The following is a 27,778-nucleotide window of genomic DNA, read 5'->3' on the forward strand; positions in this document are numbered from 1 at the left end:
CATTTATTCTTGAAACAATGCAAGTGACAAAGAGCCGCTTACGCCATACCGTCCTTTTGCTGCAGCACGTCTCGCTGCATTCTGACAGTCGGCTGATGCATCAGCTGATACCCTCCCCTCCACCAGCCGTCTGCGGCGAAGTGAGGAGTGTGCCAGAGTGTGCACGTCACGCGCGCGCCGTGCGCTTGGCTCCCTCGTCAATAACGCGAAGTTGTCGGCGGAAGCGCTTTTCGTCGTGCGTGCGTGCTGGCGTGCGGACATGTCGGCGGTGGTCGGCGGGTTCGCTCGAGTTGCGGCTTCAAAAACTTCGTCGTCGATTGCTTGAACGTCCCTGCTACCTGTTTGCCGTCGCCTGTTTCACTGACGACGTTCACGCTGATGAAGCGTGCACGGCATCACCTGCTGCGAAAGTTTTATCGCGACGATGTCGGATTCAGTTCCGAACTAACCTGCTAGTCCGTTCGCCTCTCCGCGTGTCCGTTAAATCCTCAGTGGCAGCGATGGACACGGACGAGATCTTATATAAGATTTTCGGCTCCGTCGTCGCCGAGCCTGTCACCGGCTCCAAATCCAAGAACAATCATCTGGGACAGTCAAGGTACGTGATTCTCGTTTTTGGTTGCCATTAGCGAAGAAACATTAGACTCGTCGTATCGCCAGTATTTTCCTTCTATTTTCCGTTTCTTATCTTTCTTTAATCTGTTAAAGTCGGAACATATGTCTTGGAAATTATTAAGTGTTTCTGTTCTTTTTTCTTTGTTTTTTTGTTTATTTCTGTCTATGTATTTCTGGTACTTTGTACTGTCTTAAATAAAATTGGGATAAATAGGTTTATGTGTATGTGTTGACCTTTAAGGATCCAGTGATGACGGAAGAGAAATTTATGTGTGTCGAATAATAATAACAAATGCTATTATAATCGAATACCAAAGCGTCCTGTACAGTTACCCCACTAATAATATTTGGGCTGGTCGTTTCAGGGCATTCCAGAATCTGACTCAGGTAAACGAGTATATCAGGAAATCGCTTCTAAACCTGTACATCGATACCCGCAACTCAGAGGACAATAGAGAGGGTTACATAGGTTCTTCTCCAGTGAAATTTGATGCATCGGTGCACTATGGCCGTTGCATCATCTCGCCTGATAGATTGAGCATCAATTCCCAGAGCAGTTTTAGTACAATGCGGGCTAACATGGCTGTGTTTAAAGGGAAGTGGATGTACGAACTGCAACTAGGATCTAAAGGCGTGATGCAAGTAGGATGGGGTACCAAACAGTGTAGATTCACTCCACAGTTTGGCGTTGGTACGTTGGAAGTGTCATTAAGATAATATAGAGATCATCAGACGTTCGCGATGATTTGTAAAAGAAGTTAACGTTTCCCCTTGCTTCTCAGGAATCGATGATCAAGAATCCCTCTCAATGACTATAAAGAGCCCATCTTTTCCTTCCTTTTGTTTTCCAGGAGACACACCAAGCTCATACGCCTATGATGGGAATCGCGTGACAAAGTGGAACATAACCATGCAGAAGTACGGGGAGCCCTGGTTAACCGGCGACATTATTGGCTGCGCCCTGGACATGGACGACGGCACGATAGATTTCTACAGAAACGGCAAATGTCTGGGCAGAGCGTTCGAAAACGTGACGAGAGGTGCCGGCGTCGCGTATTTCCCTACCGTTAGTCTCTCTTTCAGTGAGAATCTAACGGCCAATTTCGGCTCCGTACCGTTCAGATATCCCGTGGAGGGTTATCAGCCTATGCAGGCGCCGCCGATGGCACAAGTTTGCCAGGCCGTGCTGCTCTTTCAGTGGTTCGGTCAAGTGATCGAACTGCTGGAGCAATCGAAGAACGGTTTGCTGAAGGATAACGAGACGATGAGCGCTCAGGCATTCCTCATGTGCCTAGCGAGGTCTATCTTGAAGCATATCGGTCCGCTACTCACCGTTCCTTACGTCACGGAGAGTGTTTTCGTGCCGTTCATGCAGACGCTGTGTAACATGAGATCGGATGACTTTGCAACGAAGTTGTCCTTCTCAAATGCACGCGACACGGAGCGGCCGATAATTTGTCTAGATTTGTTGTGGACGTTCCTGGAGAGTCAGGAGATCAAGATGTGCCTCGAGACCACGATACTCCATTTGCTCTCAACCTTCCGCCACGTCTCTCTGCTGCTGGAGTATCCGGATCAGTGCAAGAGCCTCTTTCTACTGGTCAAGATTTGCCAGCACACCGACACGCGGCAATACCTGCTGCAGCATATGCTATTCGATCGTGTCCGTTTTGCTAGTTTCGTCCACGTGAAACCATTAGACGAGGCTGGACTGATGAACGTGGTCGAGAAAACCTGGTGGCAAACGAATCCCGTCGATCCGCTGATCGAGGCGAACAAGGCCAGTTACGTGTACGCTTGCGAGCGTATCAAGGCTGCCATAAGCGGTACGCATCAGCACTTGTATTATTCTCTCAAAATGTTTTCTGTCGGGCAATCATAATTATTTACATAATTGCGATCTATGAGCGACGTAAATTACTAAAATGTTGCAACTGCATTTCCAGAAGTGGAAGCGTTGCAAGTCCAATTACTGGTCACTCTGCTAAACAATAGCGACGGGACGGCCAAGACGCCGGCATCGCGGACTATCTTTTTGAGAAAATTCAAGCGCTTCATTCAGGAGAACCAGATATCCAGCCGCGTAAGTACACGAATAATAATGTCTCAATGAGTACAAAGATTCTTACGCGTAAGAATCGCCCGCGTAATTATATATCGAGCAAAACTTCAGTCAGCAAAAACTTTTACCGCGCGAAACTTTTACGCGGACCTTTTACTAATTCTGCAGACGCCCTTGCCGATCACGTTATGTTGCTTTCATCGACTTCTGGTTGCATTCAGAATTTTATGGGACACTGAAATTGGGACAAGCCCTGCCTATGTACCCTGCAGGTGATATATATATTATATATATATATCTAAGGCATTATCGAGAATTATCAGACACACACTTGCGAAAGGAATCGACTCTCTACCTTAGTAACGTAGACACCTTTAATCAATTTAATGTCTTTTCACAAAGCTTTTCTATACATATATGTGTGCGTGTGTATATAATATTAATTATATATCGAAACGCTTGGACGCTTGGCATCGCTACTTTTGTTTGTTCGCGGATCCACAGCTGCGTATTCACACACATCGATGTTTGAGAGTTACTAGTTTCCTTATTTATTTTCCGTATGTATGAGCACTCGCTTCGTACGTTATTATTATCATTCGCAAGTATTATTGAGCGACGTTTAATTTACGTAATAGCATTTCCTTATAAATTGGAATGGGCAGGGCGTTCTACGATGCATCGATCACTTACTCTGGAATCGACAGACTTGGTGGCGTAATAACCCACTTAAACAAGACATTCAAGAACGACTTGCTACGCCTCTTAGGTCCGAATCATGAGGTAATCACTGCTATGGAACGGCAACAGCAACAGCAGCAGCAGCAACAAGCATCAACGTACGATGCATCAACTAACACGGATGCTAACGCCGCGATAAGCACGGTCGCGAGACCACTTGCCAATCTACCCGTGGCGGTACCCGCGGCGGTACCTGCCGCTTATTCCCGCCTAATTACTGTCAGTTCGCCGACGGCGCGTCAAGGTAGTTCTTTGATACTGGAAAGATTCGGGTTCTTTATACATAGCAAAGAAGATAGAACTCCAATACGTCACGGTCCTGCAGATTCGGCGATCTCGCTGATGGAATTGTTAGATGGTATTATCATGTTCTACCACGTAATGGCGAAAAAACAGTTGGCCAAAGTGGCCAGTTTACGCGACACCATGCTCACGTACATTAACGCGATCACTGACGCCAAGGCAAGACTCAAGTCCCTCGTTTTGCACGAATCGATCGACTCGGAGAATATCTATTCTTCGCTGGATGTTCAGAAGGAACTGCTGCACACGATCGACGTGTTCAACAAGAAGCTGTCGGAGCAAGCGAGGCACATGGCCTGGGTACACGCCACTGTCTTTTCGGAGGAGAAGCAGGCCCAGGTCTCCTGGTTGCTGAAGGTGGTCACGTTGACCTTGCAAAATGCCAGCCAGCAAGCCAACATGTTCAGTTTCGTGCCCGACTTCTACCTGGAAGCCCTGTCCGATCTTTGCATCAGTCTGCGACTCCACATGCACCCGACTGTACCGCTTGAGAACATTCCGGATTATCGAGAGATATTCCGTAATGTCGCCGAGTTCCTCTGTGAGCACTTCCTCGATCCGCGTATAGTGCACGCAAACTCGAAAGATGTGCTGATACTTACGCTCGCTGGTTTTGCCTCGAATCCTTTGACGCTGGAAGCACTGGAGAGCGTGTCGCGTGAGAACAGATTGAAACTCGTCACGAATTTATTGAAACCTTACGAGAATCGTGCATGGGCGCAGTCGAATTGGATCCTCGCTAGATTCTGGCAGGGTAACGGGTTCAGCTTCCGATACGACAAGAGTCCGCATCTTACGAAAAAGATCAGCCCGAAACTGTTGCAGTACGAAGCCATCTTCCAGCCTATAAGTACGTTTTGCGCAAAGAGAGAAAAAAACGTTTTAAACGCTTTTTGTTAAATTAAACAATTTTATACGAGTTTTGCGTGTCATTTCAGAGCCGTGCCCATCAGCGATTTACCAAGCGCACGTGAGGGAGATATTGTTGGACAAGCCGCAGGCAACCACGAAATTTTTGAACTCTCTGTTGAATCAATTGAACTGGGCGTTCTCCGAGTTTATTGGCATGGTGCAGGAAATCCACAATGTCTCGTCGAGACCGGAACGAGTGTTCATCGAATCGAGGCAGCTGAAGATTTGCGCCACTTGCTTCGACTTGACGATTTCATTGCTACGTGTGTTGGAGATGATATCCACGGTGGCTCCAACTGTTTTTACCGATCCTACGCAGTCTTCCAGCGAAACGCTACTGTCCAGGTTGTGTCAAGTGAGTAAGAACGAACGTTTCCCTCATGGCTGAATTGTCCGATGTGATTGCATTCGTTTGATTTCGCGATTTCAGTTACTCTGCCAAGTGCTGAACAGAATAAGCTCGCAGACGAGCTGCTTTCAGCACGTGATGTTGCTGGAGATACCAGATTTAGAATCCATTGATCATTTTCCCATACTGACCGCCGTTATCGGCATTCTGCTAGCTCTGCTCGAAAAGGAAATAACAGATTTCGCAGGCAAGTGTTTCCCGTCGAAGAACTCCGTCCGCGCGCGGAATGTGCGCGCCCGTAATAATTGTCCCCCCTTGCGCTTTTTCTTTTTCAGTGACACCAACGATCAAAGTACCTAGAATTACGCAATGCTTGTTGACGGAACCCAGTTTTCAAATTAGTTCTCTTCACTTTGTTTTGGGCGACGCAACGTTGAACAGTTCGAGGACGAGTACGAGTAAAAAAGTGAAACCGTTTTCATTCTTGAATTGTAAGTGACCGGGACTATCGCGCAGCCTTGATGCACCATTTTAATATTTGTTTAATCACGAATTTTGCTGTGCGATGTATCATTCACATTTACATTTATCTATCGTTGCAGATCCGGATGACGTGAGGAAGGAGGAAATCAGCCGAGTAAGAGAAATGATAAAGCACCTCGACACCTGTCGCACGCTTCTGCCCGACAACAAATTGTTGAGCGACGACGAGAACACTTGCACGATCTGCTACGCTTTCCCGATCGCCGCGGTATTCAAGCCCTGCAACCATCAGACCTGTCGTACTTGCATAGATCGCCACCTACTCAATACTAGGGAGTGCTTCTTCTGCAAGGTGACCATAGACAAGGTCGAGGATCTAAGCGGAAACACGTTGCACGATTTCACCGAGTACGCGACGCTGAGAGTGACTTCTTGATCCAGTGACAAGTTCGTCTCGCGAGTCGCTGTATTATACCAAGATTTGTTAAAATTTTACAATATTATATTTCCTATCCTGCGGACATCGGATGAAACTGCCGTATTTTAACTGTACAAGAAATTCCTCCGTGAACAAAACTAGGGTAAAGTGTAAGCGGCAGAGAGGTTGTATAAAAGTATCAAAGCAAAAAGGTTTTATTTGAATTCTCAAGTACAACATACCTACCAACTAATTGAGCACGATTCAATGCCGACGACGGTGGAGAATATCAAAAATATAAAACGTCAACGTCTGCGCGCGATTTCCCGCAATTCTTCGCGCTCACGAATCCAACGGTAAAAGATTAGTAATAAAAATTGTATATACATCAGTCTTCTCCTGACGCCTTATCTTATCAGCTGAACGTTACGAAAAAGTAAAATAAAATAAAAATATGGCACACGCTAATTAGGAGTTACAAATCGATCTTCCTTTTCCGCGTCTTGCCCCATTATTTCACGCGCGAGATTCGATAGAGAGAGAGAGATAATTAGCGTAGAAATTGATCGCATCCATTACCAACGCTAAAAAACACTTCCGAGTTTTGCAAATCGCGCGGCGTCAAGTGCACCTCGAGCGGGCGTGAACACATGATATTGAACACGATATCAAACGCACAGACTCTCTTTCAGTTGTCTGAAGCCGGTCACCAGCGGCGGTTTAGTCGGTGCTTTGTGCAGATCCTGAAGAGCCTCCACGAACACGACGCCGCACACGAAGGCGCCGAGCGAGGTCAGGAGGATCGCGAAGACGATCAACAGGCGATCTTTATTCAGATGCAATTCCGGATCCTTGAGAAGCACGCTCTGCAAGAGGCAGACGCCCGGCAGTATGAAGATGAACAGCGCGGAGAGCGAGCCCAGCAGATTGATGACCGGTGAGATGTCGGGCACGAGGATAGCGATCGCCAACGACGCGATGAACCAGATCAGCGTGACGATCACCCGCACGCCGATACGATTGAGATCAATGTTGAAGATGCCGAAGAGCGCGTCCCGGCCGCAATAGAGCACGATAGGATAAGTGGTGAAGTTCTTGACGGCAACCGCGATTATTGCGATGGTCAGCACGGCGCTCTTGTCCGTATAGGCCTGCAGAATGTCGCTCGGCACTCTACCGCTGCCGAACGTGGCGTAACCGAAGTAACCGACCACGCTGTACGCGCCGAAGCAGATCAGCATACTGATCACGGCGCAGAAGGTGAACTTGCTTAGACGGCGGTCCTTCATGCAGGCGTAGGTTGGTATCGCCGTCATATGGCTCTGTAAACACGTGTGCATCCTTGTACCCGTCCTAGCTATTTTATTTTATATTTATCAATTTAAATTCTAACTTTTATCTCATATTTTAGGTAATATAAAATTTATAACTTCATGATTGCAATATTCATATTAACTGTCGATTTCTGAATAATGATAATAAGTAGAGAATAGAGGATAAAGTCTGAGTATACCTGGTAAGCGAAGCAGACGATGGGTACTATCTGCAGAACCTCGTAAGCGTTGTCCGGCCAGATCTTCATGGGTGGCACTACCACGTTGTCCGGCACGGTGAAGCTTTTGTAGATTATCAACCACACGACATATACGATGGTTACGCAACCAACGGAACTCGCGTAGCTCAGAACGTCCAGTCTCTTGAAGAAGCACAAGGGCAGTATGAATGCGCTGCTAGTCACAGCTGTTATGAACGGTCTGGATAAGTACCTGTAAAATCGAACAGTTGTTTCCTTAAGATTCAAAACCATCTCTCGCATTGATTCTCGTCTTTCGTTTACGTGACAGTTACCAAGTGTGACAATAGTTGAGTCCGTAAAACGTAGCGAACACTCTGTCGAACTGATCGCCAACGAGTATAAGAAACGTTAGGCAACAGCCGAAGCTGTAAATGGCGACGCAGATCCCGCAGAATATGAGCGACTTGGAGCCGCACAATCCGGCGAACGCGTCCTGCATGGTGTCCGTGCCCGTTCTGTCACTGCAACTGGCCAGTATCACCAGAGCAGCCGTGATGAACACGAGAAAACCGAGCTGCGCCACAACCGAGGTTCCCACTCCGCCAGCCTTGTCGAACGCCTGAGGAAAATTCAACAGTCCAGCACCCAGCGTGGTGTTCACGATCAAGAAGATCGTCCCCAAAATGCCAGCACCTGAAACATGCACGAGACGTGCACTCGCCGTTTCATCAACATTTCCCTGCGAACCGTTAATTGAGGTTTTACAATATTTCTGACAGAATTTTACGTAAATCCTCTTTGAGATATTTTCGAATTTTTCGATGACATGTTCCATTCAATGACGTTTCAACTGATTAAACAGGAGACTCGATTTGTTAAGCGATTAACTACATTAATTAACATTCGCAGGAATGATTGCCTGGCGATAACAGTGCTTTTTGTTTGCAACAATTGACGCGCCGATCGTATTACCTTTCCGAAGCTCACTGTGTCGCGTGACCGAGAGATTCGGCGCAGTTGATAAGAGCAAATCGCTGCCGATCAGCTGCTCGGAATCGCTCGTGAAGTAATCCATGTTGGACGCGATCGCGGATCGAACTGCTGGCACTTGAGTGGCGCTTTGTTTTTGCTCCTCGTGGCGGATGCTCCTCCTCCTCTTCCTTTCAAGGCGCAAAGTCCCCTATCTACGATTCACGGGGCAGAGGTCAGAATCCATCGGAAGGGAACGCGAATTCGGTGCGGAGGAGCAATATGTTTCATGCGTCATGACATGACGCTTTACCTCTCGACGTGCGTCGTTGCGTGTTCAGATGTATCTCATGCTGCATCCGATTGATCTGATAGATATTTTTCCTGACAACAGTCTGAACGAAAAGCGTATAAAATTAACTCGACGAGATATTATTTTAAGTTCCTTTATTAAATCACGATGATTACACTAAAATTGATGTAATTGTTATCATCTACGCATGATTAGATGTTTGTGCTCATCATTAAAAAAAATTATGCATAATCCAAGGTCCGTAAATCGCTCGGAACGATTCTGAGAGCGCGACGCTTCAAGATAACTCCTCACGCGTTAGATGATATCTTTCGGTCGTTAGATAGCATTCTATCTTTCTTTTTGTTCGAAAGAAGGATAGAGTGTTTTGTAGCATTCGCAGCACTAACTGGACTACAGCCGATATCGGTCACGTGGCCTCGATTTTGCATATGATGTAGAAATCAGCTGATCGACGACCTAACACTACCTAACCTACAATAGCGCGTGCGTAAGATTGAGGTTAGAGTCGAGTCAGCCGGCGGCACTCTTCGTCAGTTATCTGGACGGGAGGAGATCTATCAACGGACTATCCTGACAGGAAAGGATTAACACGCAGTGGGGAACGACCACGACTCGTGCGGTTATGTATAAACGCGCAATCACGACGGGCTCCCGCCGCATATCGGTAAAGTGACAACACGTGTGCGTCCGCGTGTCTCAAGATCCGTTTCTCTTAACCCAACTTTGCGTAAAATGATTTGATTTCAAGTCTCCTTAATTCGGGGAGGATATATCAGTCTGGCACAAAAAAAACAAATTTACCTAACATAATTAACGAGTCCTTTGCTTTAAGCTCGATTTCATCCCCCCGTCTGGTTTTGAACAATGTTTTGCATGCTGTAGATAAAATTTCAGGAGAATGAGAAAGGTGAATGAAACGAAATTGTTGCAGCTGCTGTCACGACTATGGAACGGGTCCAGCGGTGTGCTCGCGGGTAAACAAGCCGAACAGAAGATGATATCTATCCTGAGGAACAGGTTTCCCAAAGCCCAGCTAATTGAGGTTACCGACATGTCAGGTAAAAATCATGTTATACTGCACATAGTACTCTTTCTGTTCAGAGAACTACTTCTTGAGAGAAAGAGAGAGAGATAACAAATTTATATTTAACAAGGAATTTATATGCAGCTCATTATCGATTATAATTGCGTTCTAAAATTAGGTGGATGCGGCGCTATGTTCGACATAAGCGTGGTCGCTCCAGAATTCAAAGGACTGAACACCGTGAAGCAGCATCGCATTATCAACGAGGTCCTCAAAGAAGAAATCAAAGATATGCACGGTCTTCGAATACACACGGGTATTCCGCAATCGTAAATTTTATAATATATCACGGACGACAATGATGCATTATATCAGTTTCACAAAAACGATATTTAATACCGCCTCTTTTTCGTTCGATTTTCGAACAAGACTTGAAAAAATCCTTTGTGATGTATATTTTGTCATAGCATGTGAAGGAAATGTTACACACAAAACGAAGTTTTGTAAAGGAAATTAGTGTGTTATAAAAAGAAATCAGTAATGCCTTATTTCAAATTGAAGAAGTGTGATTTCTTGATTCATGACAAAACAAGCCTATTATTAACGACGTGAGAAATATTAAAAGAATAATTTGTGCACATAGCGAAAAACTGTGCTTAAATTATTATATTTAATGAGATAATTTTTATGCAGCATACAATAGGTATTGCAAGATTCTACAATGTTGTTAATATTGCTACATAATTATATTAGATATACTATTTATGTAATATACAAAAAAATATACTGCGAGCGAACATGGTAAAATATTGAGAGTACTATGAATAATTTAAATTCCAGATTTTACTTCCTTTTAATTTCAGATTTTAATTCCTTTTAAAATAACTGACATGTGAGGAGAAGATTGTGTAATTCTTATCAGCGTCTTTATTTTTTAATAATCCTCCATTATTCTAAACCTCCAATCACATTTCCATATTTAATACTCTTTGTTTCATGATACTTTGCTTGATAACGCAATTGCAGCATCGTAAAAATTATATATTTTAGTAACATTATTAAACCACCATAGACACATAGAACATAGAATAGACGGAGCCTATCCCCTCCTAAGGAAAATGTGTCCCTCGGCAATTGAATAATGAGACTGCGATAGAAACAGCGAATGTATGGACAGTCTATCTCTCTTCGTGCACGCGCAGTTTCAGAAAATATGGAAATAAGAAACTAGCTGAAGTAAACAAGTCATTTATTATTTGGCAAAATGCATATATGCAAATATGCTGAAAGATAAGTTAGAAATAAAAAAGATAAATAAAATTAATTTTATAAGGGATGAACAATACATTCATGATATCTGATCAGAATTTCCAGATAACGTTAATCTTTTTTTGCAACAAATTCTCGTAGTTTGCAAAAAAGTAATTTTTTACATATTAAATCGCAATTCAAAAACTTGACGTGCTAGTGAAATTTGGTTTGCGGCATTGTGTTCAACATCCAAAAATCTAAAAAACACTTCGTCTGGTTTAAAATAAAATTTTTGGCTGTAAACTAGTGCCTTTAGAAAGACAAAACATGCGTTTTTTGTCCCGAGAAACGCAGACATTCGTTGGATCGATTGCAAGCAAATGTGAAAAAACCGTGAATATATATTGCCTTAAATACCTGTTAATATCACAATTATGCTTAGATTATGTTTCTTAGAATTATATTTCTCCAAGTATCATTCAAAATTAATGTACTTGATAATTTTGTTTTAAATATAGCGCGCGCGCGCGCGCGCGCGTGTGTGTGTGTGTGTGTGTGTGTATTCACTGTACTTCAAAAATAAGGTTTTATTATTTTTATTCAACATTTAATAAAAAGAACAAAAAAAAACTACCAAAATCGTTCCTATTTGAGTAAATAAACCCGTCACCCAAGAAAGTGAAGTCAGTGGAGGAGCCTCTACGGAAAGTCATGCGTCTCCCAGGTATGGATGACGTGGCACACAAAGTGTTAATGAATCTTATTGAATTTCATATTATAAACGCAGAGAAAATCGCGTTTATAATATAACGTGTAACCTTATGTAATACGCGTCAGGAAAGGAACAGGAAAAAAACATGGACACAAAGAATGTGCCAATTATATCTTTAGCTATAAATATGTCATTTCGAGTTAAGCCTTATTCTGGAAAAATGTTGTTTGTTTATCTGCTGTAGATAGTGTATTCCCGGAAATAACTAAAATGAAAATTTATGTCATTATTGATACAAGTTGCATTAATTGTGCAATGCATTATGTAAGTTTTTTTTGTGCAACTCATGCTGATATTTTATCATGCTGCTACTTGTTTTTATTTGTTAACCATAAACGTGGTGGCTACATTAGAGGTAACATCTTCAGAATTTATTTTATCACATATTTCCAGAGTCATCATTTTGATCATTGCGTCCAGTACTGCATCCGGGACCAAGGGCGAATATGAAAGCCCTAAGAATTTTCATGCATTATTATATCATTAGAAAGTATTTTTCAAAAAATTATATTTGGTCGAAATTATATTGGGTTGTTCGGAAAGTTATTTCGTTTTTTCAAGGAAAAATGAAAGGCGGTTTTTTCATATTTAGAATAAATTTTATTCAGTGATGTATTGGCCATTTTGTTCCACTACCTTTCGCCATCTTCCTGGCAACTTTAAGATTCCACGCTCATAGAAGTCCTTCTCCTTATTGACAAAAATTGAAGCAAGTGATTTTTGACGCCTTCATTTGAATCGAAGTTTACATTGTTCAAAGAATTTTGTAGAGACCGGAACAAATGGTAATCGGATGGTGCCAGATCAGGAGAGTATGGTGGGTGTGGTAACACATCCCATCCAAGCTGTAAAAGCTTCTGGCGAGTGACCAAACTTGTGTGTGGTCTGGCATTGTCGTGATGGAATACGACACCTTTCCTATTCGCCAATTCTGGTCGCTTCTGCTTGATGACAGCATCCAATTCATCCAGCTGACGACAATACACTTTCGAATCAATCGTCTGGTTGCTTGGTAGTAGCTCGAAAAATACGATTCCCTTCCAATCCCACCATACAGAAAGCATGATCTTCTTTTGATGAATATCTGCCTTGGATGTCGATTGAGCAGGTTCATCTTGCCTGGACTATGATCGTTTTCGCTTAACATTGTTGTAAACAATCCATTTTTCATCTCCAGTTATGATTCGCTTCAAAAATGGTTCATTTTCTTCACGTTTCAACGATGAATCGCAGATGGTAATGCGTCGAATCAAGTCAATTTCCTTTAAATTGTGTGGAACCCAAATATCGAGCTTTGAAACGAATCCAAGGCGTTTCAAATGATCGTAAACGGTCGAATTCGATAAATTTAACTTTTCAGCAATTTCGCGTGTTGTTATGCGCCGGTTTGCATCCACCAGAGCCTTTATTTTCTTGTCATCAGCTTTAATTGGCCGACCTGAACGTGGTGCATCTTTCAAATCGAAATTTCGAAAACCAATTCTGACACTGACGTTCACTCAATACATCTTCTCCGTACACGGCACACAATTTTTTTCTCACTTGCACTGCATTTTTACCCTTTCGGTAGTAAAAAAGCAAAATATTACGAAAATGCTCACTTTGATTTTCCATGTTTGATGTGATGCCAAACAAAAGTTACTTGACAGATCGCAACACAATAAGATACTAAATGACGTCTGAAATGTCAGTTGTCAAAATATAAAACAAATTTGTTGCTTAGAGTAAGGTTAAGTATCGAGAAACGCGACTAACGACATCTCTTTGTGAAAAGCGAAATTACTTTCCGAACAACCCCAATAGTTGGTTACAACATTTAATCAGATTGTTTAATACGACAAGCTATTTTGTCCAATTTTTATACAAATGTATTTGCTACTTTTTTGATTCTAAAAAGATTAATTATTATTATAATAATTTAATTAATCATGATTATTCTTATCAGTCATATTTTTATAAAGTGTTTGTTCAGAAGTCAGAAGTACTAATCAAGAAGCTCTGACATTACAGATTGACGCAAGAAAGTGTTAAATGCGTTAACATAATGCCCAACGCGATTTCGACGGTGGATCCGAAGGAGATCGAACATCACTCTAGCTTGAAGAATTTCTGGTGGAATGAGAACGGAGAAGTAAAGCCACTTCACACATTTAATCCCGTCAGACTAGAATTCGTTAGAAAAGGGTTGGCCGATATCGGTTTCGAATCACGGGATCCAACTCTTCCGCTGAGCGGAATCAAAATCGCGGATGTTGGCTGTGGCGGTGGTATATTGACCGAATATCTGGCTAGAGCAGGAGCGCAGGTGACTGGGATTGATGCAGCTACAGAGTTGATTGACGTTGCTAAAGAACATGTGAAATTGGATCCTAACATATCGGATCGCGTTACTTACTTCTGCACAACTATAGAAGAGTTTTCTCAGAATAACGAGGACTCATACGACGCCCTTATAGCTTCCGAGGTTGTGGAACACGTGGCAGATCCTGAGTTGTTCCTAAAAGTACAAATGAGTATTATATATTACTTATAGCTGGCACTTGTTCCTCGCGCGCTCGGTATATTTGGAAAATATAAAGCATAAAGAACGTATTGTTTTGCGACGCGCACATTTTTAAAAGTTGCAAGACGATTGCACATAGTCTATGTTACTCAGGAAGATCTAAGCTATCCACCAGTGAAAGAATTTTTCAAATCGGTTTAGTAGTTTCTGAGATTACCCCGAACAATGGAACAAACTTTACCTTTTTATTATATTAGTATGATTAAATAAATAAAACAATGAATCGAGCATAAAATAGCTTATAAATATTTTCTGCAGGAATGCGTAAAGGTCGTAAAGCCCGGCGGATCAATCTTCGTTACGACAATAAATAAAACTCTGGCGGCTTGGTTGGGTGCTATTATAATCGTGGAATATATCTGCAAATGTGTGCCTTGTGGCACTCATCAGTGGAGTAAGTTTATCGCTCCTGAAGAAATTCAACACATTTTAGATAAATGTAAGTTTCACATGCAGCAAAATGATTCTACTATTAATTTAAATCTTCTAACAATTATTCATGCAAATACCTGTGTGCTATGACTAAAGTCTGTTTTTTATCTTTTTTTTGTCATAGATGACTGCAAAACAGAATTAATTGATGGTATATTCTTCAATCCTCTGTCGTATCAGTGGTCTTTCTCCTCGTATAAAGGGATTTTTTATGCACTTCATGCAGTTAAGCAAAAGAAGATTGACGCATAATTATAATAAATCGATTGACAACTATGGCTACTCTTGTTTGTGTCAGGAACTTTAGTGTGCATGTGCGTGCACTAAGGACGCATTGTTATATAAAAAGTACATATTAAACTTACTCCGGCTTTATAACTCGAGATGGTATATCTAATGTATATGTTTATAACAATAAATAAGTAGTAATAAAAAAAGGTGAAAGGATGTATACAACTGTCATATTGTATGAAAACAATGCGTTTTATTGTAACAAACTTATTTTTATTCCGAATAAAAAATTTAAACTTGCGTAACACCATACTCACTTGAAGGATATCCTCGTCAGTTAGACTGAACATATATCTTACCGCCCAAGATGAAATTAATCATGGGGAATTGAGAAATCAGACTGCAATCCACCTTTTATCGAAGACTATAATGATTAGTAATTTGCCCAATATTGCTTTAATTAATATTTGAATCATTCATATTTTATTTTTACTCGTAAAAGTATTGTATAAATAATTTTTGTAGATTGTGTTAGTACGAAAAATACCGTTGTTCGTACCATGACTTCACTACCTGACAGTAGTAGCTCTGACTGTTTTATAGCTGCGATTTTCTCGATTGGTCCTACTATCAGAGAGATACCAATATCCGTGATGACTTGACAGCCGGCTTGATGGCCGGACGTTTGTGAACGGACAACTGGAAACAGAATTACCTGAACTAATTGAAACAATGTGCGTTTATTCCGTAGTCTCATTATTGTTCCGGAGTGTCTTGAATTTTGCGCACAAACGGGTGGAACGCTGATCTCGGCATAGTGGACACGATTTGCAAGAATTAGATGAATCCGAGGTGACTGAGATCACGTGTGATGCGACGTCTTCCGCTTTTTCCGCTTAGAATTCTTCTTCTCCAAAGAGGAATCGCCGTCTCGAACGCTCGTACTCTCGTTTCCAGAAAATTCGGCGGTCATCATATATCTGCTGAAATTCAGTGCATGAACTCAAAGAAGATTCCCACAACAGTCTCGTAGCTGAGTCAAGTTTCTCAATAAGAATATGGATGAACCAATCGGTTCACTCTGTTCGACAGGACGGCCTAAAGATTGAAATAAACGAGCTGCTTGATTCTATAATAAATTCTATAATAAAACGCTTGATGTTCGGAGAGAAAGCTTTAGACGGAAGAACTCGATAGCCAGAGGATCGCATATGTTTGGTCAAAAGAATACGTTTATTGTCATAACAACAACAAGTTGACAAGTTCTTTCCAAGTTGAATCGTATCCGGCAGACAAAATTTCAATGTTGGCGATCGCCGACGCAGTCTCATCTGTTTAGACTGGCCTTTAAATTTTGGAGCTTTTGAACTAACGTTAATCCATCCACATTGTGAACTAATGATTTGAAAAGATCTCGAAATCCCTCCCATGCTAGCTAGTCACCGGAAAACGTAAGCAAATTTATTATCCTCGTGAATTTGTTTCACAAGACTATCTATGATAGACTACCTATATATTTAACCTATATATCCTATATATCCTATATACCTAATATATATCTTCCACAACGAACGATATAAACACCTCTTAACGTGTGGTGTGTCATAACAAGTATAGAAATTTATTTTATTCGCCAGGAATTATAAATGAAATACATAGTTTTTTTTTTTAACTCACGTGGAAGATATCACCACATGCCCCAAGTGGTCGAATTGGAAAGACGCTCGCACGGAATGAGAGAGGTTCTAGGTTCGAATCCTGGCGTGGGGTGATATTTTTCACAACGAATATTATTAATTAATTAATAAATTAAGATCTATTCATTAATTAATTTTCATTCTGGAATAGGAAATGGTTACGTTATTAAAGTTTAACAAAATTTGTTGGCGCGTGGCTGCATAGATTCCTAGAGTAAGTAACTTTGTAGTTACTATTATTAATAAAAAATTATAACTTTGTATAATTTCGTATTGATCGTATGAAATAGTATATATACTATCTATATAAATAGTATACTATATATATTTCTTATATAATATCCATTTTATTTGATTATAAATACGTTTAAAGACTAACTATTAATTTCATCTGCTGTCATGTTTGATGAAAATAAAACAGGAGCTGTTTTCATAAGATGTGGGTTTATTAATGCTATATCAGGATCAATGTTTGTCTCAGAAGGAGGTGGACCACCACCAGTGGCTAAACGAGCCTGTTTCTCTTTAGTTAATATTTCTCGTTGACCTTGCTTCATGTTTGCCCACAATTTTTTTAGCTGTTGGACTGTAGGCTGTATGCAAAAATAAACTGATATGAAAAATCTATTTCACTATTCTATGCATCTAACACATGCGTGTATATAACACATACACACACACAAAATAATCTTTTGATATTTACCTCTTGCATAATCATTGTAGAGTCATTATATCGTTTAACAATTTCGGTCCATGCAACTTCTTTGTCGCGAAGTGTTGAACTATCACTTTTTTAAATTTCTACAACGTGCTTGAAATCTTTTAATATTTCTAGAAAGATTTTTTTTTCAATTGCACTATAATGTTTTGCCATTTTACGCTAATACTTTTAGGTTCCTCTCTGATACAACAAAACTTTACTTAGCTCTATGATTATAGAGGTTATAAAGATTAGACAATAGTGTTATACCGCGTTAAGGCCGGATCCACAATAGGTGTAGTAAGAAAGAATTCTTATTGGTTGGATCTAACAGAAATATACGGAAATAGTCGAATGGTCAATAACTATCAGCTTAAGCACAGCTTCGAAAAGAAAGTCTCAAATTGAATAAGAATTTCTTAGGCGAGAACTTCTTGTCGAAGATCATCTTATTTCGCGACTATGAATTGTTATGTTCTCAAGACGAGCTTAATTGAATAAGACAATCTTGACCAAGATGATCTTAAGTACTGTCTTGAGCTTGGACTATGAATACCGCCCTTAGAATTGGAACGATTCTTATTCCTCATAACTTAGACAATCAGAAATATTCTCAAAAATTATTACTATTTTACAGAAATGTTCATACTTAGAGATGCTGAAATATTCTCAAATTCTCATCCAGTTATTTCTGGAAAATTCTGAAAAATTATTATTTTCTCAATATTTTTCAGAAATGACTGGATAGGAATTTTCAGTGTCTCTATGTATGAAAATTTATAAAACATAATAAAAAGTAATGATTTTTCAAATTTTTTTAGATTTTCTGATTTATTCTGAGAAACGTTCCAATTTTTTTAGAAAATATGATAAATTTTTTCATCAGGAATATTTATTTTATAAAGATATTGTTATTTTTACAATTAATGTTAGGTGCAATTTCTTTTTCTAACAAAGATGTATTTTATTTAGTAGAGTCCCTTAATTGATAAACCTCAAATCCGCCATTTTCGATCCCACCAATCAGGTGCGAATCCACGATGTCCATACTCTTACTTGAGGTTCTCTAACTGGCACCATCGTTCACTTGGTAGGGCCGTGAAGGAGGCCAACGAGTGTTGTACAATGCTCGTCTTACAATGGCGATTTACGGTATAATATATTTAATTTCTTTACATATATAATTGTTGCCACTAATAGTCCTGTCGTCCATTCAATAATTAAAGTAAAGTAAATATGTTAAATTTTATTATGTTTATTTTTTTATAAATACCGGTATAATTGGCCAATTAACTAATAATCTTTAAAGTTTTAAATACTGATCTATATATATGTATATGTAACGCACGTTTGAACGGCAAACCTTGCTCGAGTTTTGGTGACAATTTGTCGTAAACTTTTGGTGCGCAAACCTTGCTCGCGTTGTGGCAACAATTTGGCGTCAACTTATGTCGCGCAGACCTTGCTTGCGATTTGGCGACAGTTTGGCGTCAACTTATGTCGCGCAGACCTTGCTCACGTTTTGGCGACAATTTAGCGTCACCTTATGTCGCGCAGACCTTGCTCGCGTTTTGGCGACAAGTTGGCGTCAACTTATGCTGCGCAGACCTTGCTCGCGTTTTGGCGACAAGTTGCTGTCGAGGTTATATCAACAAGTTTTGCTCGATATTTGGTGGCAATTTGGCATCATGGTATGTCAATAAGAATTGCCAGCAAAATACAACCTGACCGCGGACACAGATGCTATGGTATTTGGTATCAAGGCTTGAACAAATTTGCTGCAAATTTGGTGACAATTTGCTAACAAATTGCTATGCATTCTGGAAAATGTGATTAACTTATGACGAATATTACACTTCCCAGTTAGCCAAACCTGCGAAGAACAGACATTGACAAAATCTGTTCGACAAAATATGTGAGCAGAGAGGCCACAGATTGGGTACAAAATCCACCCAGTAAGCACACTGTCAGCAGTATGCCGACAGATTGGCAGCATATCTGAAGTAGAATAATGCAACAGATCCGGTACCATCTGTGTTCGCATTAAGCTTGTGTTCTGCCAGCAGATCCTGCTTATAACATGATCTGACAGCAGATTGGCGACAGAAACTGAACAGAGCCTGCCGACATAACCTGGCGCCAGGTTGGCGGCAGAAACCGAACAGGATCTGCAGCTTTTGACACTATTCAAATTTACACGGCTAGGAATATGCGTTTTCGCTCCGCACCGCTAGGTGGTGAACATGTCGAGTTTTTACTCGATGTTAAGATTTAGCCTGACAGTTATATAAGTTAATATACGCGTCTCGACATAATAATATTAATTTTTCTAAGAATTTTGCACTTGCGGCACAGAGGTTCTCATGGACAACGTCCACACACGCCGCAAGCAATCTGAAGGCATTAAATTTGCCCATTTAATCAAATTAAGTATTGATTAAAAAAACAGATTACTTTACAATAGTAGACTAATATAAAAAATTAATTCATACCCCACATAAAAAATTAGATTTATATTGTTAACCAATATTGCTCCAATAAATTTGTACTACTACGGCACTTTCTCGCAGAGCCTGCTCGATTTCTGCTTCCAATCTGCTGCCAACTACACTGCGCAGATCCTGCTCTATTTCTGCCGCCAATCTGCCGCCAGGTTATGTCGGCAGGCTCTGCTCGGTTTCTGTCGCCAATCTGCTGTCAGATCATGTTAGCAGGATCTGCTGGCAGAACACAATTTTAATGCGGACACAGATGGTACCGGATCTGTTGCATTATTCTGATTGAATCTGCTGCCAATCTGTCAATATACTGCTGACAGTTTGCTTACTGGGTTGATAAGGACCGGAATGACGGTTGAAACGTAGTGCTTGTTAGCAGAATGTGAAAAACATGTCTATTAAGTTATAATCTTATATGTTACATAATCATAGGCGATGATAACAACGTTATCTTTTGTTCTTAACTCTCTCTGCCTGCAAAGTATCATAACTATGCTCAATAAAATCCATTGTCATCACTTTTATTACATCATTGCATGTCAGCTTGGTCAGAATAAAGTGATATGCAATTTGAGGAGTTACTGGCTATTTATTGAAGTTTATGGACTTAAAATATCTTAGTTGTGTTTGACAAATACAAGAAAACTTTTAAGATAAATTATTTATATAATTTTTCGCTTCTGATTTTCATAATGTAATTCCGTAATGTAATTTGGCCGCACAAGAGTTCATCAGAAGCCTTAAAACTCTCTCAATGTTTAATTAGTAAATTTAATTATTAAATTGATGATTAAATTAACACTAGTATATAATAAAAAATAAAAACATTTTATGCATATTTAATATTGCATGTAATTAAAAACACGATTTGCGATTGCATAGGCATTGCATGCGATTGCATATTATCGAGAGAATGTCATATACAATATGTTCTAAGGAGATAGTATAAGTATATTGTCTTTATGGTTGCTATAGCAACAAAGAGTGACGATCTATTGGGTCGTCCGGAAAGTTCGTGCCGATTTTGAAGGAAAATTCAAAGGCAACATTTTTTTATGTCGATAAATATTTATTGACTTATGTATGCACCGTTTTGTTTCACAACTTTTGTCCATCTTTCACGCAACTGGAAGATTCCATTCTCCCAGAACTTAGGATTCTCGGCGAAAAGTTCCTCAAGGTGGTTTTTTATGTCGATCAAAGAGTTGAAGTTCTTGCCGCTAAGAGAATTTTGCACAGACCTAAATAAGTGAAAGTCTGAAGGTGCAATATCTGGTGAATACGGTGGGTGAGGTAGCACATCCCAGCCAAACTCCAACAATTTTTGTCGGGTAGTCAAAGAAACATGAGGTCTGGCATTGTCCTGATGGAACACGACGCCCTTCTTATTAGCTAATTCTGGACGTTTTTCCTGAATCGCTGTCTTTAATTCGTCCAGTTGCGAGCAGTACTTATCTGCATTTATCGTTTGGTTGTGTGGTAGGAGCTCATAATATAGGATTCCTTTCCAATCCCACCAGACACAGAGCATGACTTTTTTTGGATGAAGGCTGGCTTTCGGAGTGGTTAATGCTGGTTCATTTCGCTTACCCCAGGATCTTTTTCGTTCTACATTGTTGTAAATGATCCATTTTTCGTCACCCGTCACTAATTGCTTCAAAAATGGTACGTTTTCGTTGCACTTGTACAGCGAGTCGCAGATAGAAATGCGATCCATTAAATTTTTACGGCCAATTCATGCGGAACCCATACATCATGGCGACTTACGTAACCAAGCTTCACTACATGATCGTGGACAGTGGTTTTCGATATTTTCAGTATCTCTGCTAATTTACGTGTCGTGTAGCGCGGGTTATTCTCGATCATTGTCTTGATTTGGTCATCATCAGTAGTAGAGGATCTGCCCGAGCGTTCTTGGTCTTTAAGGTTAAAATCACCAGCTCTAAACTTAGCGAACCACTTACGTACGGTTCTTTCAGCTAAAGCGCCTTCTCCGTAAACAGAACATATCGAATTTGTTGCTTGTGAGGCATTTTTGCCTTTCCGGTAATAGAAAAGCATCAAGTGTCTAAAATGTTCTTTGTTTTCTTCCATCTTCAAAAGAGTACAAAACTGACACAAATCAATTTATCTCAAACAACTTTTTTCCTAAAGATGCGTTGAAATGTCACCTTTAAGCATATGTATATAAATCGTATGTTTTCAATAACATTGATATATTCAGACATGTTCCAACGCCATCTATTAAAAATCGGCACGAACTTTCCGGACAACCTAATATTACGCCGTAACGCTTGGTTGTATTTGATCGACGACGCTAAACGAAGATCAAGATAAAGACATTTAATATCGTAACAAGAAAAATGCCTATTACGCTCCAGTTATTAGCTTTGTTCGCCTTGCACATCTGCTCATGCTTCTTGACAGTATAGACATCCCATATTAGACCAATGCCTACAGCGATTTGCAGGAACAGGCTCATGCTGATCATGATCAGCGAAGGGTAGAAGTACGGATGCCTACCATCTGTCTGCAGAACATAGCGCATTTGATTAACGTTGGCAGACAGTAGTGCCACGTCCATCATGCCCTGGGCCAGGGTCTTATTGTGCAGGTAGATGTTTACATCTGGTGTGGCGAGCTGTACGGTTGACGGTGCAAGCAGGAACACGTTATTCGGCCAATCTGGGTGCGATTTCGTCTCCGCCAGAGACCTATCTTTATTAAAACCGATTGCTGACAATGGCTGTCCATTCAGGTTTTCATCGTTACCGTCGTCGATTTTCGATTTGGAGACTGATTTGTCCTCGTCGGCTTCCGTTGAGAAGCCAGCGCGCAGGCCGATTGATGGAATGGAATGGATGGCTGGAACTGCCCCCACGTCGTTGGATGTCAAAGTCCTGGATACCTTATCGTGGATCTCATTTAAGTACAATATCTCATCACCGTCCACTTTCTTCACTGTACTCATATTGCCGAAAACTAGATTATCAACTTTCGAAGCACCAATTGAAGAATCACCTACAGAACAGCGTATCCCTCACGGAAAATAACTTATAGTAACTACTGAAATTACAACTATTGAAAACTATTAGTGCACATTACATTAGTAATTTCGCGCACTGTTGAAATTCGCACTAGTAGTCTGCACATTTTAAACAATTAATTTTCACCTATTTATCAATTAATACACTTTTACTATGGCTGCGGTCCGAAATACACTCACAGTGCTGAAAGCGTCTTCTATCTTTCTTCGACATATAATAAGCAACAAGGATGGAGGACGCTTTCAGCACTGTGAGCGCATTTCGGACCGCAGCCTATATTCACTTCTGAGCTTTGCTATTTGATATATATATATACTCTACAAATTTTGTTACTTAAAATTTTTTTCCTACCAAGGGATTCGAACCTGAGTCGTTGAGCGCCACAGTCCTCGTCCTAGTCCACTACGCTATCGAGTATATCTGATGAGCGCGTTTTAAATTCTTGTTATATACAACTTATACGACAGTGTGCTCTTAACGTTATCTCATAGTAGTATAACGTATCATTCTTCGCCGTTTCGATTAAATTTGTAACAGTAAGAAATATTATTTGTAATAATGTTAAATTTATGGCATGTAAAAGAAGATAAAATTATTTATTTATTCTTATAAATCACTAGCATCCCCCGTCCCGGCTTCGCCCGCGATATTTATGTGTAGAATTAAATAAAAACACATTTTACCCCTTCTCACCCGTTAAGGGTGGAATTTCGGAAAACCCTCCCTTAGTGAGCACCTAGCTACGTGATAGTAGGAATATACCCTTAAAATTTCAAGTCGATAGGTGCAGTGGTTCGGGCTGCACGTTGATGAGTCAGTGAGTGAGTGGTATTTGGCTTATACATATATAGATTCTCAGTACTTGAATCTCTATAGATTCTCGAAAACTAGAAAGATTTGAAGGTTTATCTACAGTTTCAACTAAATAATGAATAAAATATAAGAATTAATAAAGAACAATCAGTTAAACTTGCATATAGCGATAAATAGAATTTTACATCTTAATGTACAAGAGTTTCACAAATACTTTTCTTTTTTATTACGCTTCTAAAGTCACCTCGAAAAGCTTCATTATATTCCTTTATTTTATCCTGAGTGGTGGCCGCCGCAATTTTGTATGTACAAAATGCGAAATTTTTATAAAAAGCATTTCAACTTTAATTTTTGTATATGTATGTGTGCAATTGGCAACACTTTTCACTAGCAACTCCAGGATCGCCTTAATCAAAACATAATTCTCTTCCGTCAAGAAAAAATATCTAATTTGATATATAAATCTGATCTGATCTGATTGAGTAATCTACCCAGTAAGCAAATTGATCGCAGACCGCGCGCAGATTGGTAGCAAATTTGATCAAAAACCCATACCAAAACCGTAGCCATCTGTGTCCGCATTCAGCTTGTGTTTTGGCGACAGAGTCTGCTGTCAGGCAATAGCAGCAGATTTGCAGCAAACACCGCGCAGAGTCTGCGCTCATAACTTGGCAGCAGATTGGCGCCAGAAACCGAACAGGATCTGCGCGCAAAACTTTCCAGATAACATTAAAAGACGTCTTATATTCTTATAACCCGGTAAAATATTTTTTATATGTAATCAGACAAAACTGGTTATACAAAATTATATATCATTTTTGTCCATATATAAATATTGGGTTGTTCGGAAAGTAATTTCGTTTTTCACAAAGAGATGTCGTTAGTCGCGTTCCTCGATACTTAACCTTACTCTAAGCGGCAAATTCGTTTTATATTTTGACAACTGACATTTCAGACGTCATTTAGTATTTTATCGTGTTGCGATCTGTCAAGTAATTTTTTTTGGCATCACATCAAACATGGAAAATCAAAGTGAGCATTTTCGTAATATTTTACTTTTTTACTACCGAAAGGGTAAAAATGCAGTACAAGCGAGAACAAACTTGTGTGCCGTGTACGGAGAAGATGTATTGAGTGAACGTCAGTGTCAGAATTGGTTTTCGAAATTTCGATTTGAAAGATGCACCACGTTCAGGTCGGCCAATTAAAGCTGATGACAAGAAAATAAAGGCTCTGGTGGATGCAAACCGGCGCATAACAACACGCGAAATTGCTGAAAAGTTAAATTTATCGAATTCGACCGTTTACGATCATTTGAAACGCCTTGGATTCGTTTCAAAGCTCGATATTTGGGTTCCACACAATTTAAAGGAAATTGACTTGATTCGACGCATTACCATCTGCGATTCATTGTTGAAACGTGAAGAAAATGAACCATTTTGAAGCGAATCATAACTGGAGATGAAAAATGGATTGTTTACAACAATATTAAGCGAAAACTATCATAGTCCAGGCAAGATGAACCTGCTCAATCGATATCCAAGGCAGATATTCATCAAAAGAAGATCATGCTTTCTGTATGGTGGGATTGGAAGGGAATCGTATTTTTCGAGCTACTACCAAGCAACCAGACGATTGATTCGAAAGTGTATTGTCGTCAGCTGGATGAATTGGATGCTGCCATCAAGCAGAAGCGACCAGAATTGGCGAATAGGAAAGGTGTCGTATTCCATCACGACAATGCCAGACCACACACAAGTTTGGTCACTCGCCAGAAGCTTTTACAGCTTGGATGGGATGTGCTACCACACCCACCATACTCTCCTGATCTGGCACCATCCGATTACCATTTGTTCCGGTCTCTACAAAATTCTTTGAACAATGTAAACTTCGATTCAAATGAAGGCGTCAAAAATCACTTGCTTCAATTTTTGTCAATAAGGAGAAGGACTTCTATGAGCGTGGAATCTTAAAGTTGCCAGAAAGATGGCGAAAGGTAGTGGAACAAAATGGCCAATACATCACTGAATAAAATTTATTCTAAATATGAAAAAACCGCTTTTCATTTTTCCTTGAAAAAACGAAATAACTTTCCGAACAACCCAATAGATATGCTTATATATAAATGGATATGATATATAATTTGTATATTATTAAAGATACGTAAGTAGTAAAATATATTATTTATTGTAATCTAAATCCATACAGCACAGAAGCTTGCACCAACATTGCAGCAACGTTGCAACGTTGCAAATTGCAATGCAACAGTACAAAACATTGCAGAAATATATATCCGCAAAATACCAGCACACTTGTAGCAACATGACATTAATATTTCAGAAACATTGCACAATCAAAATTTGTAATTAATTAATATTAATAATTCATTTTATTAAAACATTAGAGTCTTCCTATCCTAACGAGATTCGTCCAAATCTATTCGACCAATGATGTGTGATGACCAGAATCTGAGCTCGGTAATATATATGTGCATACGGTGTTTGTCTCTTTCGACTATCTAAAGAACATGGTGGTTGTACGACGCGAGCATCATTCTAAAAGAAAGTAGTTACGTAAAAGAAAAAGGTAAGTACTTTTTTATAATATTATGTCTAATTATAGCACTTGTGTGCTGTTAATCTTGTATCTATTAATTATAATAGAGAATCACTCTATTTGCCTATCTCACGGTTTATATCACTATAACCTCAAAATTATGGAAATTCATTAGAAAACTGCATATTAATAGTTGTAATATTTTTAATAACTTTTTCTGTTGTAGAAGCTGTTCGTGAAATACACAATCATGCCACTGATGCAGAAATTGCTGAGTGCATTTCCAAGTGGCTTGCTCAAGCTCCGGTTAGGATTGAGAGATCAAAGTATGTCATTTTACATATAATTCTATACATACTTGCAGTATATGTATATTTTTATGTAATTTTATGCTAATATATGAATTTTAATTCCTATTTTATTTTTACAGGCAACATACAAACAAAAACGAAGAAGATTCAATTATTTAATTAAAGGAAAAATATTTTAACATAATTAAAGGAAAAATAATATCTCAAGAAGAGGATTTTTAAGTTTTTTTTTTTATAAAGAATAGTTACTTTTTATAACAAAAATAGAGAAAATGTTTATTTCATTTTTTATTACTATTGTTATATTACATATAATTGTCTATTTATATTAATAAATAAAAATATTGAAGTTATATAAATAAAAATATTTAAAGTATATAATAATGAATAATTATAATTATTGCAAATTCATTACATTGCAATATTATTATGATGTTTCGTTGCAATGTTCCGAAAAGCAGACATTTTCACATTCCTGCAATCCCATAGTAATGCTGCAGAAACATCTTGCAGTGAATTTGCAATGTTGCTACGTTGCGGTGGAAGATTCCTGCAATATATATGCAATTTTTGCGTGCTGTATGGGAAGTCTGAATTTTTCGAACTTCAAATTGCTTGCGTGCGTAAACTACATGGACGTCCATGGGAGTCTCTGTACCACAAGCACAACAATTCTCAAAAAAATTAATATGCTAAGGCGTGTATATTAACTTTATTATATAACTGTCAGGCTAAATCTTAACGTCGAGTAAGAACTCGACGTGTGCACCACATAGCGGTGCGGAGCGAAAACACATATTCCTAGTTTATATAGAATCATATACAATTATATATGAATGCATCTGAATCATACTTGTGTTTATGTATATTTATACATGATGCATAAGACTTATATATAATTCTATATTAGACAAATACAGATCCATATATAATTATATATAAAACATTGTAACGTTATATATATAAGTATGCAAAGTGCGCATCTTATATGTAGCAGTTATTGCATTTATATATAAATATATATAACGTTCTATACTTTGTCATTTATAATTATATATTTTCTGTACAGATTATGTATAATCTTGTACAAGTATATTCAATTCTGCATGGATATACATGCAACATTTTTTACCGGTAAGACGTCTTCTAAAACTATCAGATTGAGAGCAGATTGATTTTAATCTTATATAAATTGTATA

General features: G+C 39.4%; 5 protein-coding genes and 1 non-coding gene across 13 annotated transcripts; 3 read left to right on the plus strand and 3 right to left on the minus strand.

The window, feature by feature from the left end:
* Positions 1-212: 212 nt before the first annotated feature.
* On the plus strand, positions 213-6,274 carry LOC105285425 (E3 ubiquitin-protein ligase RNF123). Its single transcript, XM_011349624.3, has 10 exons — positions 213-598; positions 981-1,306; positions 1,467-2,441; positions 2,562-2,698; positions 2,846-2,949; positions 3,343-4,571; positions 4,660-4,988; positions 5,064-5,229; positions 5,318-5,473; positions 5,585-6,274. Exons 1-10 carry the CDS (start codon positions 501-503, stop codon positions 5,899-5,901), a joined length of 3,837 nt encoding a protein of 1,278 aa, XP_011347926.2. The 5' UTR covers positions 213-500; the 3' UTR covers positions 5,902-6,274.
* LOC105285424 (putative sodium-coupled neutral amino acid transporter 7) lies at positions 6,083-14,251 on the minus strand. Of its 2 annotated transcripts, XM_011349623.3 has the most exons (6): positions 14,127-14,251; positions 8,682-8,763; positions 8,372-8,583; positions 7,732-8,092; positions 7,397-7,649; positions 6,083-7,205 (listed from the first exon to the last, which is right to left on the minus strand). In XM_011349623.3, exons 3-6 carry the CDS (start codon positions 8,472-8,474, stop codon positions 6,552-6,554), a joined length of 1,371 nt encoding a protein of 456 aa, XP_011347925.1. In that variant the 5' UTR covers positions 8,475-8,583; positions 8,682-8,763; positions 14,127-14,251; the 3' UTR covers positions 6,083-6,551. The 2 variants fall into 2 exon arrangements, with proteins under 2 accessions (XP_011347925.1, XP_011347924.1); XM_011349622.3 differs by lacking the exons at positions 8,372-8,583; positions 8,682-8,763; positions 14,127-14,251 and having other exon boundaries at positions 7,732-8,365.
* On the plus strand, positions 8,523-10,513 carry LOC105285423 (bolA-like protein 3). 2 transcript variants are annotated; one of them, XM_026974277.1, is made up of 4 exons: positions 8,523-8,603; positions 9,122-9,348; positions 9,616-9,742; positions 9,887-10,513. In XM_026974277.1, the coding sequence occupies exons 2-4, from the start codon at positions 9,307-9,309 to the stop codon at positions 10,039-10,041; spliced, it is 324 nt and encodes a 107-aa protein (XP_026830078.1). In that variant the 5' UTR covers positions 8,523-8,603; positions 9,122-9,306; the 3' UTR covers positions 10,042-10,513. The 2 variants fall into 2 exon arrangements, with proteins under 2 accessions (XP_026830078.1, XP_026830077.1); XM_026974276.1 differs by lacking the exon at positions 8,523-8,603 and having other exon boundaries at positions 8,654-9,348.
* LOC105285422 (ubiquinone biosynthesis O-methyltransferase, mitochondrial) lies at positions 10,607-15,255 on the plus strand. 2 transcript variants are annotated; one of them, XM_020033635.2, is made up of 4 exons: positions 10,607-12,086; positions 13,742-14,234; positions 14,553-14,733; positions 14,851-15,255. In XM_020033635.2, exons 2-4 carry the CDS (start codon positions 13,776-13,778, stop codon positions 14,976-14,978), a joined length of 768 nt encoding a protein of 255 aa, XP_019889194.1. In that variant the 5' UTR covers positions 10,607-12,086; positions 13,742-13,775; the 3' UTR covers positions 14,979-15,255. The 2 variants fall into 2 exon arrangements, with proteins under 2 accessions (XP_019889194.1, XP_019889193.1); XM_020033634.2 differs by lacking the exon at positions 10,607-12,086 and having other exon boundaries at positions 13,460-14,234.
* Positions 15,191-17,645, minus strand: LOC113563111. Of its 5 annotated transcripts, XR_003407325.1 has the most exons (4): positions 17,358-17,645; positions 16,635-17,247; positions 15,517-15,937; positions 15,191-15,368 (listed from the first exon to the last, which is right to left on the minus strand). XR_003407325.1 is itself a non-coding variant. In XM_026974275.1 (3 exons), exons 1-3 carry the CDS (start codon positions 17,370-17,372, stop codon positions 16,034-16,036), a joined length of 588 nt encoding a protein of 195 aa, XP_026830076.1. In that variant the 5' UTR covers positions 17,373-17,641; the 3' UTR covers positions 15,990-16,033. The 5 variants fall into 5 exon arrangements, 1 of the variants encoding a protein (XP_026830076.1); XR_003407322.1 differs by having other exon boundaries at positions 15,193-15,937; positions 17,358-17,638; XR_003407323.1 differs by having other exon boundaries at positions 15,193-15,940; positions 17,358-17,638.
* Positions 17,646-22,132: 4,487 nt separating this feature from the next.
* On the minus strand, positions 22,133-22,823 carry LOC105285420. Its single transcript, XR_003407335.1, has one exon. It is a non-coding gene; the product is annotated as an uncharacterized LOC105285420 (transcript).
* Positions 22,824-27,778: the final 4,955 nt, after the last annotated feature.

The sequence above is a fragment of the Ooceraea biroi genome, chromosome 12 (genome assembly GCF_003672135.1).
Source record: "Ooceraea biroi isolate clonal line C1 chromosome 12, Obir_v5.4, whole genome shotgun sequence".
Classification (NCBI taxonomy): domain Eukaryota; kingdom Metazoa; phylum Arthropoda; class Insecta; order Hymenoptera; family Formicidae; genus Ooceraea; species Ooceraea biroi.

Coding starts and splice junctions, on each gene's coding strand:
- LOC105285425 (XM_011349624.3), top strand. CDS start 501: ATGGACACGGACGAGATCTTATATAAGATTTTCGGCTCCGTCGTCGCC. Junction 2,442..2,561: donor TATCAAGGCTGCCATAAGCG/GTACGCATCAGC, acceptor CTGCATTTCCAG/AAGTGGAAGCGTTGCAAGTC. Junction 5,230..5,317: donor GGAAATAACAGATTTCGCAG/GCAAGTGTTTCC, acceptor TTTCTTTTTCAG/TGACACCAACGATCAAAGTA.
- LOC105285424 (XM_011349622.3), bottom strand. CDS start 8,234: ATGGAACATGTCATCGAAAAATTCGAAAATATCTCAAAGAGGATTTAC. Junction 7,650..7,731: donor CTCAACTATTGTCACACTTG/GTAACTGTCACG, acceptor TCGATTTTACAG/GTACTTATCCAGACCGTTCA. Junction 7,206..7,396: donor TCGTCTGCTTCGCTTACCAG/GTATACTCAGAC, acceptor ACGTGTTTACAG/AGCCATATGACGGCGATACC.
- LOC105285423 (XM_026974277.1), top strand. CDS start 9,307: ATGTATAAACGCGCAATCACGACGGGCTCCCGCCGCATATCG. Junction 9,349..9,615: donor CGGGCTCCCGCCGCATATCG/GTAAAGTGACAA, acceptor AAATTGTTGCAG/CTGCTGTCACGACTATGGAA. Junction 9,743..9,886: donor TGAGGTTACCGACATGTCAG/GTAAAAATCATG, acceptor TTCTAAAATTAG/GTGGATGCGGCGCTATGTTC.
- LOC105285422 (XM_020033635.2), top strand. CDS start 13,776: ATGCCCAACGCGATTTCGACGGTGGATCCGAAGGAGATCGAACATCAC. Junction 14,235..14,552: donor ATCCTGAGTTGTTCCTAAAA/GTACAAATGAGT, acceptor TATTTTCTGCAG/GAATGCGTAAAGGTCGTAAA. Junction 14,734..14,850: donor TCAACACATTTTAGATAAAT/GTAAGTTTCACA, acceptor TTTTTGTCATAG/ATGACTGCAAAACAGAATTA.
- LOC113563111 (XM_026974275.1), bottom strand. Junction 16,393..17,033: donor GACAGCAGATGAAATTAATA/GTTAGTCTTTAA, acceptor TCCGGTGACTAG/CTAGCATGGGAGGGATTTCG.